Below are 14,883 nucleotides of genomic sequence, written 5' to 3' on the forward strand. Positions count from 1 at the left end.
ATGACGGGGCCAGCATTGAGTAGCAGTGGGCTATTCCAATTTTTGGTGCAAGTGATAAAAGGACGATGGTTCACTGTGTTCGCCTCCTTGTTTATTATGGCAGGGGGTGGTGCAACTTACATATTTAGAAACTATTCACAAGCAATTGTAGATGCTCTTGGATATGACGAGGCAGATATCAATACGATGAGCTTTTACAAGGACGTTGGTGCACATGTGGCCATCGTGGCAGGCCTAATTGGTGAGGTAATACCATCATGGCTCATGCTTTTCATTGGTGCAGTCATGAACTTTGGAGGCTACTTCATGATATGGTTGGCAGTCAAAGGCAAAATCGCCAAGCCACACATTTGGCAAATGTGCCTCTTCATTGCAATAGGAACTGATTCTCAGAATTTCACAAATACAGCAGCTGTTGTCACTTGTGTCAAGAACTTCCCCGAAAGCCGAGGGGTTGTGATTGGTCTTCTAAAGGGTCTCGTTGGACTTAGCGGAGCTATTTTGACACAACTTCACCTTGGAATCTATGGAAATGATTTGGATTCCCTTATTTTACTCATTGGATGGGCGCCAGCGATGGTAGCATTGTTGTTTATGTTCACAATTCGGTTGATGAAGACTGAAAGGCAACGATACGAGCTGAGAGTGTTTTTGCATTTCTTTTATATGACAATCTTACTTGCAATCTTTCTCATGGTCGTGACATTACTTAGGAAATACATTGATTTCCCTGAAGCATTCAACGTTGAAAGTGCTATAATGGTTACTGCCTTGCTCGTACTCCCTATCTATATTGTCATTAGAGAAGAGGCACTCTCATGGAAGCTCAAGAGAAGGCAATTGAATAATCTTCCTACCGAGGTAATCATTGACGAACCACAAGCTTTGCCAGAACATTCATCTAGTAATAACAACCATGAGCAAGGAAACAATGAGAAATTTTCATCTTGTTTTGCAAACATTTTCAACAAGCCAGAAAGAGGAGAAGACTACACAATTCTGCAAGCAATCCTAAGTGTTGACATGTTATATATATTCATTATGTCACTATGTGGACTCGGGACATGCTTAACAGTCATAGACAATTTCAGGGCCATTGGTGAGGCTAAGAAATTACAATCCCGGACCATAAGTTCTATCATAACCCTTATAAGCATATGGAATTACTTTGGGAGGGTCTATGCTGGTTTTGTCTCAGAGCTTTTATTACTAAAATATAAATTTCCTCGAACCAACATGATGGCTTTTTCACTCTTCATCTCATGCATTGGAACCCTCCTCATTGCCTTTCCAATAATCCCTGGTTCATACTATATGTCATCACTGCTCGTTGGGTTTTCATATGGTGCACAAGTCACATTGCTTTTCACAATCATTTCCGAGCTCTTTGGCCTTAAGTACTACTCCACTCTATTCAATTGTGCACAATTGGTAAGCCCACTTGGGGGATTCTTACTAAATTCAATGCTCGTTAAATCCTTCTACAAAAGAGAGGCATTGAAGGATGCTGTACTTGGACCTGATGGGACTTATCCAAAAGAGCCGACCTGCATCGGTGACCATTGTTTCAGGTTATCCTTCTCAATTTTGGCTTGTGTCACATTCGTAGGAATTCTTTCTTCCCTAATTTTGACATGGAGGACAAAAGATTTTTACAAAGGTGACATATATAAGAAGTATAAAGTTGACAAAAGCAAAAATAGCCCAGTTGACAGTGTCAAGAATTATAATGGAGAAACATATGTGAAGTTTAATGAGACCAACAAGGCCACACCAGGGACATAGATGGCTCAACAGTCACACACCCTTAGTGGACGATAATGTATAGAACTCTCACAGAACTTGGAGGAATGGAATGAGAAAAAAGAAAACTGCTCAAGAGAATAATAGGCAATTTGGGTTGGGTCCATTGGCATTATCATTTGATTAGCAATTTTAATTTTCAAAATGTACCGAGTCCTCTCTTTTTTCTTTTTTTTTTAGCAAGGATTGTTTAAGTTTTGGGTTTGTGAATAGCAATCATTTTTAAATAAATTTACAAAATCTTTATTACTACTCAGTGATAGTTTACATGCTTATTTAAAGTCCATTGTCCCCCAAAAGCAAATTCCATTATAAACATGTGTTAGCTGAGCTCCCTGATCAACATATTTGAAATGCACTAAGGTGGATTAATGTAATACCTGATGATTGAATTATCACTTAATTAAATTAGTGGGAGTCATGGAAAAAAATTTAGAAGAGCATATCATATTCTAGATAATTTTAAATATAAAATTTATAATAATATATTTATACAATTGTCATAGGTGTGCTCCATAAATCATAGTCAAATATTAGAGTTTTGGTATGAGATGAGATAAGTCCTAAAAGTTGGAACTTTTGGAGACAACGACAGCATCCAATTCTGAAACAGTAAAAAAAATAATGAATAAATAAATAAAGCTAAATTGAGACTGGTGCAGGATTCAACTGAACTGTTCCATATGGGAATGTTGTTATTTGACATTCTAGATTTTTATGCAATCCAAGTATCCAACTCGTTTTGCTAGGGCAATTTGTACAGCTCCAACAACACCCAATTGTTTTTGTTGATTGTTGGTTTTCCCCTCATATTGCAATATGTTAGTGTACAATTCATTTAAAGTAATAGCCTTTAAATTTCTTTAGAAGTTGAGTTGGCTTACGGAGACTGAGTGAGTAAACTGGTAAAGTGATAAAATTCAAACCACAAATAGACACTATTAAAATGAGCCTAATCACATGTAAGTTTACCGTAATCTCTCCCTTCTAACTATAAAATTATCAACAACAAAAAAAAAAATTCATTTGTTAATACAATTTTTGTTGAGTACTATGAAAATTACTTTTAAATATAATAGGGGCATAAAAATCATTTACATAAATTATAATTTCTTTTGCTTCATTTTTTATACAAACCAAACAAAGAAATATTATATTCTTTTTTTTTCTATTTTTCTATTCCGGCTAAACAAAGATATGGTAAAACAACAAAACAAAAACAAAAAGCACTTTCTTTCTTCCCATTATTCTACCCTATATTTTATATTTCTCACATTTTCATCCTCTCAACCAAATATGTCCCAAATTAGACATGTAAACCTCGCAAATACATTGTCAACTCACTCATATTCCTTCCACTTTGTTGTGAAATAGCGGAAACTCTAATATTAATTTCTATGATTTGGGGCTAACAGAAGCGCATTTATACGAACAATAAAATAAAACATCTACACAAAACAACAATATTTATAACTTGATTTGGCCAACTTCATGTCTATGTCAAAATCTCACAACCAAAGTCCACCATCAATGACATGGATTTCAGCTACAATTAATCAAATCTCATAACACTCACAAACCCAAAGCCCCAACACACTCACATAACAACAAACTCTAAACACAACCATAGATATTTTTCAACCCCAAAAATCTACCAAATTACTCTTTGAAGAAACCCACTTCATGTTCTTCTTAGAGCATTCTCCTCACTCCATATAAGAAAACCTTTGGGCAAAAGCCACCAAATCCTTTGTAACAATGCCTATTTATAAGGTTTCAATTCTATTTCTTAATGAACAAGGAATAAACAATTACTTCTTCCATGAGAAAACCATTTTCCTTCCATATCATGGAAATACTTGTCTTTCACACCAAGAAAAAACAATTCCTTCCATGCCAAGGGAACCCAAGCCAAATCTAATTAAGAAAGGAAATTTATAACCACACTTTTCATTTGGTTAATCTTCTCTCTCTATTTTACAACAATAAATGCATTCATATAAAGCTCATCTTAAGCTTTTTTCAATAATTGATTATTTGTTCGAAAGATTCCAATTGAGAGATTAATATAACATATATGGATATCACTTAAACCAAAAGTTTAAGCCAATGGGTTTGGGTTTAATTATGTTATAATAATCACTCACTTTTTCTTATTAGTATCCAATGTCAGACTTTACAACACTAACCACGTTGCTTAAAAGGTGAATCATCCAACATGTAGATTTCGAATCAATTGCATCCAGCTGTTCAGGTGTGGGTTGGACATCCCTAGTACTGATTATAAATGCATGGCTTTATAGCATTGGTGTCATCTATGATAAAACATCAATCGAGTTGGGCATTATTAATCCACCATCTAATTGAAAAAGACTCGACTCTATGGTCGTACTTCTGTTTTGAGTTGTCAATTGGAATCGATGAGTTCTATTGAGTGAGGGAGGCAGAACAATGCACAATGAGAGAATGGAAGGCACAAACTATGCCTAGATCTGACCTCCCCCATATGATATAGCCTCACAAAGATGGCGGCAATTGACAATTGAGACTTTAGAATTGGTTTCTTACAATGGTGGCAACAAACGACAATGCTTAGATTAGATCTAATCCTCCCATGATTGACAAGACGCAATTGGTTCAACAATTTAACTCCCTCCAACTCATCAACATTCAATAGCCAACTGAAATTGGTTCGATTTCACTAACTAAAACCCAACACCAACCAAAGCATTAGCTAAAATAATCCAAAATAGGTCATATCAATCAGGTGGGTCTGAGTTATTAAATCAATTGTTTATACAACCCTAATTACTGGTTAATTACTCCGTAGTTTAGGGCTACTTGACAATAAAGCAGGAAGGTCAAGAATATTTGTATACCTCAACTTGCTGAGTTATCAAGTTGAGTGTATTCTGATATGTGTTTTTTAGCTGTACCAAACTAATAACGACTCCTCATGTAGTAAAAAAAAAAACGTAAAAATCTACGACCACTCACATTTTATCCCTTATTTTATTTGCCAGCTTTGAACTTAAACAATTGCCATTTCCATTGTAGTTGTGGTCCAAAAACTTTTCTTTTTAATCTCTAGTGGTCCAATCACTTTTTCCCAATTCCCACTCCTTAAATTAATTAATTATTATCCATTCCTTTTTTTTTTGAGAATCTTAATAGAATTATTATTATTATCCTTTCCCATCATTGTTTTGTGGTACCAAAAAAAAGTTTTGTAAAACCAAATTCCAATAACGAAAATGAAAATGAAAAAGTTAAAAATAATAGCTATAATTATTAGAAATGTACACGCATTAAATGACAACAACAAGGACTTAAATAAGAAATAACAGCAACAACAACAATATGCACAACCCCTGACCCATCATCATGCCCCACCCACCCACCCACTCACCCGGGCGGCCCGCAAACTAACACCCATGACCCATTCCAATTTTTTTTTTAACAACCCCGCGGGGACTTTTTTTTTTTTTTTATCACAAAGAAATAGAGAGCTGGCGGGGTCAAACTTGAAATTACCAAATTACCCCCCATTTGACGGTGATGAGAGATCTGATCTCAGATCTTGTCGAGCTTCTCGGCCTTGACGACGGGATTGGCTTTGGCGATCTGCTCTCTTCCCATCTCTTTGAAATCGAAGGTGCAACCGTGGTGCTCCGGGTACCTGTGGGTCCCGCAGAACGTCATTCCGCACTTGCACTTGAACCCCGTGAGCCCCACGCGCCTCCTGCACGTCAAGCACCTGTTCGCCACCGCCACCGCCGCCGTAGTAACCGTAACCGACTCATCCGGCTTCGATTCGGTCTCTTTAACGACGAAAACCGGAGGAGGAGACGGAGGTGAGGAAGATATAGTAACGTCGGCTGTTGATGATGAGGATGACGACGACGACGTGGCGACGAGGGATTGGTTGAGAGCGAGCTTAGCCGAAGAGGATTGCTGCTCCGTGAGCTGCAAATCTCGGTAACATTTGGAACAGAGATTTTGCGTCGCCGGACTCCCGAAAAATCCACAGTTGTTCGCGCATAGCTTTGGTGCTTGGCATCGATGCTCTTCCGCCATTTTTCTATAACCAAAAACAAAATAAATTCCTTAAGAAAACAATTTTCTCTGAGAAAAAAAAAATTCAAAACAAACAGAAACCAATAAAAAAATTACCTGTTTGTTTTTTGATTTAGATCTGAATTATCGGGATGTAGATGTAGATATAGAAGGAAAAAACAATAGATGTTTGGGAAAGAAGTCAAGAGAAAGAAGAAGGGAAAAGGAAAACCAAGGGAATCTCTCTCTTCAGAGGGGAAAAGATATGAAGGGAAAAAAGAAAAGCACCTCCTAGCAGACGCTCCTTGAGGAGATTCCTTGGTCCTCTAAAGAAAATTCCACACACCTTCTCTCTCTTTCTTTCTTTCCTTTTCTTTTCTTTTCTTTCTCTCTCAAGTAAATTAAATTATAACAAACTCTTTTTGTTTTTCTTTTTGGGTTTTATTGGTTTTTGCCACTATAACACGCCTTTAAATTAATTAACGGCTCTCTTTTGTTGTTTCTAGAAGCCGTTTAAGGTACGCTAGTGGTATTAGGATTAATAATTTAATTTAATAATTAAATTAATTAATTTTTTTTTATTTTAAATTGGAGACGCCAATTTGGACCGTCGTAATCGAATTGACGGCGAATGTGGGATGTACGTTGCGGATGAGACGGAAAAGGTATAGTAGAGGAATCTGGGCCGTTCATTGTGTGTGGCGCGTACGGCTTCCTATAGCTATTTAGATGATAATTGGTATTTTTTCTTTCATTTCATGCTATAGAGGGCCACTTTTGGTGAAAAAGTTACTAGATGACATTACTCCTAGGAATAATGCTATGTGGTGTTGTTGTATGTCAAGTTGTCAACCTCTTGTTTCATGCCAAAATAAAATGTCAATGTCTTGACCTTTACAGTTTGTTAATGACTTATTTGATATATATATATATATAAATTGTTAAAAAATCAATTTTTTTTAAATTTTTTTTATAAAAGTGTATATATGAACAAAATAGTAATGATTATTGTCAATTAATTAAGTTATAAGGCTCTTAAGGATAGATAATTATTCAATATTTTCAGAGTATTATAAATGTATATTCTCCCATTTCATATAATTGTGTGTCTCACTAATTAAATTTATGGTGGAATACACAATTCATGTGAGATGAAGGATTACACATTTATTATACTCTCAGATAGTATTAGTTTTAGTGTTTTACTAAACTTTTTTTCTCAATGTTTGGTAATATGTGATAAACTTCTTCCAATGATCATAAATACTAACACTTATTTTCTATATACTAATTAGTAATTATTTGTCATTACAATTAAAATATACATTTTTAACATTAATTTTAAATTTTAAATATTGTTTAATAAACAGATAGTTTACATAATTAGGAATTTCAAGAAAATAAAGTAAAAGTAATAACTTCAAGGTTAGGTGTCATTTTAAAAAATAGAGGTGATTTTTCTAGGGAGATTAATTTAGTTTATCCAAAATAATAATTACATTCCTTTTTTTTTCTTTTTTAATTTCTTAAACAACACTCACAAGAGACATGAGGTGGAATTCTTTTCCATTTTATGTCAATCAAAACTAAGAAAAAATATATATATAAGTTCAATCTAAATGTAAATAACAAGGGCCTTGCAATAGTTATTTTTCCCAATAGATACATGCTACTACAAATTATACCGCCAAAAGTTGTCCAATTTTGCAGAGATAAATAAGCTATTCTCCTCTCTTACAAATATGTTCTTGTCCCAATCAAGTTAAGAATTAGTACCTTTTTTGGCCGATAGTCGAGAAGACTTGGCTAACGTTGCTTAAGCTATAAATTCTCCTATTTTTTAAAATAGAATTTTGACCTTCCACATCTTGCTAAAGTCTTGTTTGAACTAATAGGACAAATCAGTCTCGAAAAGATTCAGTCTTACTCTTCTCATATATATATATACACATATAAAATTATTTTTAGTCCAAGGCAAGGAGTGGAAGGGAACTCTCTTATAATTTTCTTGCTTCACTGGTAAAAATAATAGGCCTTTTCCATGTTTCTTTTTTTGTGCGGAGTTTAAGGCTTTTACATCCCCTTCTCATCTGTATATTTCAATTTTCATTATGGAACAAGTAAGGGTCCACGCAAAAACCCTGCCATCAAAAATGGTGATCTTTCCATCTTGCTCAGTTGTCAGATCAACATTTTCAAATTCAAAGGCAATCTCTGTTGCTCCTGGAAACTAAAGATCATCAACATTGGGGTTGTCAACATGGAAATTTCAAATCTACAGTGACAAGTATCAGTATTGCAACACCACTCAAACCACTTTCACTGTTTCACAGAACTAATACTAATCTATCATACAAAGCATTTACATTGCAGGCTAACTTTGGAAATGGAACTAAAATAGAAGTAAATGAAGGTTTTTTTTTCCCCAACCTGCTGCCCAGAGGGAGGGGGGATTTTACTTTTTATATCAACAAAAACAAATAAAAACAAAGTTCCAAAAAAGGGAATCCATGGACCATGTTCTTCACCCATGTGAGTCAATCTAACAAATGTGCTTGGTGTCTTTAAAAATTTGATATTTAATCTGAATCGTGAATTTGAAATGGAGAAATATTAAAGTTCAGCTCATGACAGCTATATCACCTTAACGTTTACTTGAAACAATGAGCTACGCAACACCTACAATGTAGGCATTCCAAGCATCTTGTTGCTGAAAACTTTTCACCTCTTCATATTTCACATCACGTCCTTCACCAAATCCCTCTGTAGTTCTGATTTCTTCTGTATCTGGCATTTCTCGAAGCCAAAAATGGACAGATCGGAATCCAGCCTCTTCTAAGCAGTCTTTAATCTCAGGCAACGACCACCTGGCATATGAGCAACCAACTTATAACGTTTTTGAAATTTATTCAAGATCACTACTAATAATAAATCCTGAGCTGTTTAGATCATTACGCCTTTCATATCTAGAACACAATTTAATAGAATAAATAACACAACTTACAGCCTCCAGCTGTATGAAAATGCATGGCGAAGTTTTTTCTGCTGCTTTTGGAGAAGGAAGTGGAGGCTAATCCTTGTTTTTCGCTCAACAACGTCAAATTCAGCTTGCTCCCAAACATACTGCACATGCCAATAGCAAATTCTAAACCATAAGAAAAGAGGCCTGTGCAATGAAGAATAAGATAAATTGCTATATTTTGATTTATGTTGCGCCCTGGACAGGAATGAACACAAAATAATAAATTAGTTCCTTCCATGTCTTAGCAACTTTAATAGCATTAAGCTATAAGGAGATATTTAGATTTCACTTCACTCTCATGTATTAAACGTCTCTAGCTTAATGATGATTGCTGTCATATAAGCTGTATTTTGGATATCTCACCAATTTGATAAAAGATCCATAACAAACAGGGGGGACAAGAAAGGAAAGATTAAAAGAGAATTCTAGGAAAAAAGCAGTAGAAAAGATCCTAAGTAGAATTAACAGCGGAAATTGCATACAGATGTAAAACTAGAATACGAAGGACCTCTGATCAAAATAATTTCATTTCTTTTTATTTTTTATTTTTTGCCTGATTATGTTTCATATCATTCCAAATGTTTCTCGTGGCACACAGTTGGACTCACAGCTCTGGAGACTAGATTATTAGATCTCCTTTGAACATGAACTTGGTCAACTACATTTATATCTACGATCTTCCTTCTGATACTATTAATGTCATTACTATTTGGAGCAGAAAGACTATACCGTAAAATTGGCAAATCTTCTCTGAAGTCTTAGCTTGTGCTCTGATGATGTCCCACCATATAAATCCATCACAAATATACCACCTTCCTTTGACAAGGCATCAAGGACATGCTTAAAATACAAAACCAGCTCTGCACGTTTATGGAGACAACAGCAGCTATAGTTAAATGCACAAACAATGTCTCTAGGAGGCAGTGGCAAACTCTTCATGTACTTATCATCAGCAGTAGATCCCACTTGCACAGTCGATTCCAATGCACAAGTCTCAGAACCATCTTTTCCCTCTTGCAGTGTAATGTTACTTATCAGTTCTTGAGGCTCAAAGTTGACTAGCTTGGCCTCAAGAGGTTGCAAGACATTGCCATGAAAGAGGGATATTCTGGAATACCCATCAGCCCCAACTCTACTTATGTTCTTCTCCAAGCACCAATTTAGAGCCTCAAGGTCCAAATCCAATCCCACAGCAGTCCTTCTTGAATTACTGCGGACCCATTCTGCACTGTCAAACATATAGAATTCATTAGGTAATGACCTATTGCTTAAGAATGGGCAATACTCAAATTACAAATTTACTTGCGGGAGAGGAAAAAAAGACAGATATTATATTTATCATAAGCAAAACTTGTTAACATTTATCACAGTTGGACTCAGAAGGTTAACCAAATGAAAGTAAGAACCTATACAAAAGTTACCTCATACAAATTCAAGAATACAATTTAGGCTGCAAAGCTACCATCTTTGTCTTCAAATTAAATAGCATACATAACATACTATTAATAGCTTACTCCATATAAGCCACAGGAGAATAATCTTCATGAAATAATCTTAAGCTATGACTAAGACAGCAATAGGGTCATAAAACATTTGATAGCTTATTTTTAACATCAAAGTCCACAAAATGGAGAATGGTACTGACACGCATACCTGATGGGGGAAGCAAAAGTGACAATTTATTTTGATTTAGTTTCATTCTTTTTGGACATCAATTGTATTATTATTAGGCCCTAGTATTTTTTTGATACATCGATAATTGGGGGTGTGGGGATTTGAACCTTGGAAGTCTCTCTTGGAAACACCAGGAAGTACTAACCAATTGAGCAACAAAGCTCTTCACTAGGCCCTAGTATTTAATCGAGTTAATTAGTATTTATTTATTTATTTGAAGTCTAGGGATTTTTTGTCATTCAATAAGTAGGGATTCCTAAGCTAGTTAGAATTAGGGTCGAGCATCCCTATATAAGCAAACTATGTACTCCTATCAAAAGGAAATCATTTTGATGAATGAAAAACTGCTTTTGGTGCTGACTCCAAGCAAGCCTAGGTTCCAATTCTTTATTTTCTTGTCTTTCAATTTCATTGTTGATTCATTCAGGTTTGTCCTGTGTCAATACCAGCTTTAGAAATGTCAAACAATTGCCAAACAATGCCACTAACATGGTTGGTTTATTAAGCAACTACTTTTTCATTTTGCATAAACCCTCCCTTGAATCATTGAAAGACTTTACAAACAACGCATAAGACCAATGCCCTCGCCACAAAGCACCAATTTGGTAACAACTTAACATCATAGGATACAATAATTCAATAAAACCTTGCAGATATGCATTCCAAAGTACCACTATTTCTTGGGTAGGAGTATTTCCAACATGTGTGATTCCACTAAATTAAATTCTTGAACAAAATTTCATAAACCAGAAAATGGGAAAAATGGTACAAGCAAACCAAATAGGGTGAGAATGTACCTAAGAAGAGCGGTTCCACAAAAATCTTCTTGGAGATAGAGAGGCAACCTCCCACCCACATACATCAAAAAAAACTTCTGCATATAGCTAATGTCTCCCTTCGGAGACTGCATCCAAAACAAAAAATTTACAGAACCCCATCACAATTCTGTTGCAGAAAGTCAAAAATATATACATACAATTCTCAGCTATCCTAAATTTCCCACATTTTTCTCAGCAAACAAAACAGGGTATTGAATGAACTAGTGAATGAGTCAAACCTGAACGGATTGCTGGTAAAGATCAAATTTTGAAGGCACGTTCTTTGATGGGTGCTCTTCATTTTTGTCATCTTCTTGTTCTTGTTCTTCTTTTTCTTCCTCCTCCTCCTCCTCTTCTTCTTCTTCTTCTTCTTCTTCTTCAGGAACAGAAGGCTTGGAATCAGAGGAATAAGAAGAAGAGGGTAGGCTTAGCTGGTAATCATAGTCATCGTCTTGTTCCGCAGCATAGTAAGAGGCTCCTCGATGAGGATTCCTTTGTTGGTGCCTCTGCTTCTTCTCTCGCTTTCCCATATTCTTGATTTTCTTTCTAGTTTCTACCACCACTGCCGCCCAACGCTCAAATAGTAACTGTGTTCTGTGTGTGTGACACTGACAACGAAAGTCTCTGCCTCGCCCAAGAGAAAGGAGGAAAGGCAGTCGTTTGTGCTTCTTTCTTATACGGCAGGTCGTTTAGCTCAAGTAAACGACCAAGCGTTTCTTTCTTTTTTATTTTTATTTATATTTATTTGTTTGTAGGGCACTACAAAAAATGTTATTTTACCCTCAAAGTAATAATAATGCAAGCTTTCAAAGTAATATATATATATATATATATATATGCGCTAATGCGACAATAAATTTTACTATATTTTCACAAATGTAACATAACTATAATTGGTGTATAATAAAAGTGATGTTAATAGTAATCTCGTGTAAAAGTAACGTTACTCTAGTCACAATTTGTGAAATTTTTTGGTGATAACATTGTTGAAACTAAAAATCATTTTCATATTTCTTTTAATCTACAGCTAATAGTTTGGATTAGGTAAATGACAGTTATTTTCCGTTTCATGTATGACTATAGTGAGCATGGGTCGAGTTGTGTTGGTTTTAGATATTTTTTAACCTTATTGGACCTCATTGGGTTGAGAATTTTTTTTTTCAACGCAACCCACGGTAGCTTTAAATACCCAATCTATGTAAATGGAGGAGCCATTCGGTGATGCTTTGTAAAATAAAATTGGGCAATTAGGTATAATATCCAATTTTTATCAAACTAAAATTAAAATAAGTCAAACTAACAAATTTAAACTAAGTCTAAAAATCTACAATAAATTAACCTAACAAATTTAAAATGCATATATTTTTGTAAACTATTAAAAACATAGATTGGGTTGAGTTATTTGGTTTGAAATTTTGCCAAATCCCCTCGACAAATAAATAAATAAATAACCCCACCAATCAGTTCATGAAAAAAAAAAAAAAAAAAAAAAAAAAAAAAAAAAAAAAAGAGGACAAATTGTAGCATCATTTGGGTTCATCAAGTTTATGGGTTGAATCACACCCTATGGATGATGGGTCGGTTCTCAGCAAATAAAATAAACAAATGACTGATTGCTCTAGCTCATATTTATAGAGTAGTAATTCATGTTATAGAGTATTGTTAAGATTAGGGCAATTGAATACAGATTGACATGAATGTAAACTATTGGGGCATGTTTGTTAATTCTATGATTTAGGATACTAAGCAAGACACACGATACAACTAATTTGTGTTATGGGTTGGTATTGATCCACAATGGGAAACTTGGATAAGAACATGTAAATCATAATAATTTCTTTATATATATAGAAACTGAACTATTCTTTATTAAAAATGGTATGATGCAATACATGGATCTCTCTGGAATGTTTTTTTTTTTTATGAGCCATCTTCTTCTTCTTCTTCGTATTTTGTCCTTGTCCACCTAGATAACTTCTGGTTTTATCGGGCTCTCCTTTTTTGATTCTTCATCATGAATGGTGACTTACGGGGCATTTTCTTACTGTTCAAGTGTCCACCTAGATAACTTCTGGTCTTATCGAGTTCTCCTTTTCTAGTTCTTTATCATGAATGGAGACTTTTTGGACCTTTTTTATTGTTCAAGTTTGTCCTTCTACATTAAATGCGGTGGTGCCAGGCAAGTAACCTTTATTAATGCAGAGGCTATTGTAGAATCATCAGGAAATTTTTGGAAGTTACCTTGGAAAAGTATGCCTTCTCTAGAATTTACCTCAGTAATTTGGACATTCCTTGGACATAGTCTTGGCACTTGCCCTGAAAGGTCATTGGTTTTGACCAATGATCCGAGGATATTCGTTTATTATCAGAATGAGCTAGTCAATGCTAGATTTGTTTCCTCTGTTTGGGCCAATGCTTAAAATAGGCCCAATGTTTATCCCATTATAATAAGGCCATATATTCACCATATTACAAAACCCATTTAATAATCCTATAAAAAAATCATTAACAATATCATCATTTATTATTAAGTGGGTTTTTTTAGGAGGATTATTAAGTGGGTTAAACAACATAATCCACATAACATATTTGTAGGGATAAAGGGCCAGAGATGGATATTGGGCCATGGGTTGTGTTCGAGAAGATTAAGTCGTCAGAGGACAAGCAGACACTAACGAGGACACACAAATTGCTGGGCTATGGAAGAAGTCTGATCATAAAGGATAGAGATTGTAGTCCGAGAAGAAACACCTCCTCGGCTAAGCAGAGTAGAGATCAAAGGTCTGACCTTTTATCAAGAACAACACACCAAACAATCATACTGGTAAGGATAAGCACTAAAAGGGAATAAGACAAAGGAAAGCTGAGAAATATCTAGGGAAAGCTACTACCTCCGCATTAAATGTTCTGCAGCTAACTCTCTGACTGCATTAATGTGGAAATAATACTTGAACAGTAACATTCAACCTTACAGCCACCCACAAAAACTTCAGGAAGGGGTTGATAAAACAAGGATCAGAACCAGCAATTTGATTTACACATGAAGGGCTGAGATGAAGTAAAGAAGGGAAATATAAAGAAGAGGAATCCCATTATTCCGGGGGGGGGGGGGGATGAGAAAATCTGGAGAAGAAAGAAAAAATAATGTACACTCAAGAATTGTAATTGTCCTTAAGTCTAAGAAAAATATATAAGAATTGCTTTCCTCAGACTTTGCCGAGGAGGATTTTTTTTTTTTTTTTTTTTTGCCTAAAACCGTTTATTCTTACTTTCTAGCATCATTTAACCTACTATAATTGTTGTTAAACTCATTGAAGTTCAGTTTTTAGCTCACTCTCTACAAATTTATTGTATTGGACTCTTTAGGCCTTTGTCCTTTTCATTTTTGGGCTTGGGAACTAAAACCTGTCCTTACAATATTTAATAAATAGATTGTATTAGGTTTTGTTTTTTGTTTTTATTTATTTATTTATTATTTATTTTTTTACTTAGATAACATATTTTGATAAA

At 34.9% G+C, this 14,883-nt stretch overlaps 3 protein-coding genes across 4 annotated transcripts; 1 reads left to right on the forward strand and 2 right to left on the reverse strand.

The window, feature by feature from the left end:
- On the forward strand, positions 1-1,785 carry LOC126719462 (protein NUCLEAR FUSION DEFECTIVE 4-like). Its single transcript, XM_050422032.1, has one exon. It carries the CDS (start codon positions 1-3, stop codon positions 1,783-1,785), a length of 1,785 nt encoding a protein of 594 aa, XP_050277989.1.
- A 3,279-nt stretch (positions 1,786-5,064) lies between these two features.
- Positions 5,065-6,278, reverse strand: LOC126721692 (zinc finger A20 and AN1 domain-containing stress-associated protein 3). Of its 2 annotated transcripts, none has more exons than XM_050424759.1 (2): positions 6,148-6,278; positions 5,065-5,884 (listed from the first exon to the last, which is right to left on the reverse strand). In XM_050424759.1, exon 2 carries the CDS (start codon positions 5,878-5,880, stop codon positions 5,377-5,379), a length of 504 nt encoding a protein of 167 aa, XP_050280716.1. In that variant the 5' UTR covers positions 5,881-5,884; positions 6,148-6,278; the 3' UTR covers positions 5,065-5,376. The 2 variants fall into 2 exon arrangements, with proteins under 2 accessions (XP_050280716.1, XP_050280708.1); XM_050424751.1 differs by having other exon boundaries at positions 5,977-6,251.
- A 1,985-nt stretch (positions 6,279-8,263) lies between these two features.
- LOC126721704 (uncharacterized) lies at positions 8,264-12,007 on the reverse strand. Its single transcript, XM_050424763.1, has 5 exons — positions 11,613-12,007; positions 11,353-11,459; positions 9,611-10,109; positions 8,864-8,982; positions 8,264-8,726 (listed from the first exon to the last, which is right to left on the reverse strand). The coding sequence occupies exons 1-5, from the start codon at positions 11,901-11,903 to the stop codon at positions 8,528-8,530; spliced, it is 1,215 nt and encodes a 404-aa protein (XP_050280720.1). The 5' UTR covers positions 11,904-12,007; the 3' UTR covers positions 8,264-8,527.
- Between the last annotated feature and the right edge of the window lie 2,876 nt (positions 12,008-14,883).

This window comes from Quercus robur, chromosome 1 (genome assembly GCF_932294415.1).
Source record: "Quercus robur chromosome 1, dhQueRobu3.1, whole genome shotgun sequence".
Taxonomy (NCBI): Eukaryota; Viridiplantae; Streptophyta; class Magnoliopsida; order Fagales; family Fagaceae; genus Quercus; species Quercus robur.

Coding starts and splice junctions, on each gene's coding strand:
- LOC126721692 (XM_050424759.1), bottom strand. CDS start 5,880: ATGGCGGAAGAGCATCGATGCCAAGCACCAAAGCTATGCGCGAACAAC.
- LOC126721704 (XM_050424763.1), bottom strand. CDS start 11,903: ATGGGAAAGCGAGAGAAGAAGCAGAGGCACCAACAAAGGAATCCTCAT. Junction 11,460..11,612: donor TTTACCAGCAATCCGTTCAG/GTTTGACTCATT, acceptor TTTTGGATGCAG/TCTCCGAAGGGAGACATTAG. Junction 8,983..9,610: donor GAAGATTTGCCAATTTTACG/GTATAGTCTTTC, acceptor TGGCATGTGCAG/TATGTTTGGGAGCAAGCTGA.
- LOC126719462 (XM_050422032.1), top strand. CDS start 1: ATGACGGGGCCAGCATTGAGTAGCAGTGGGCTATTCCAATTTTTGGTG.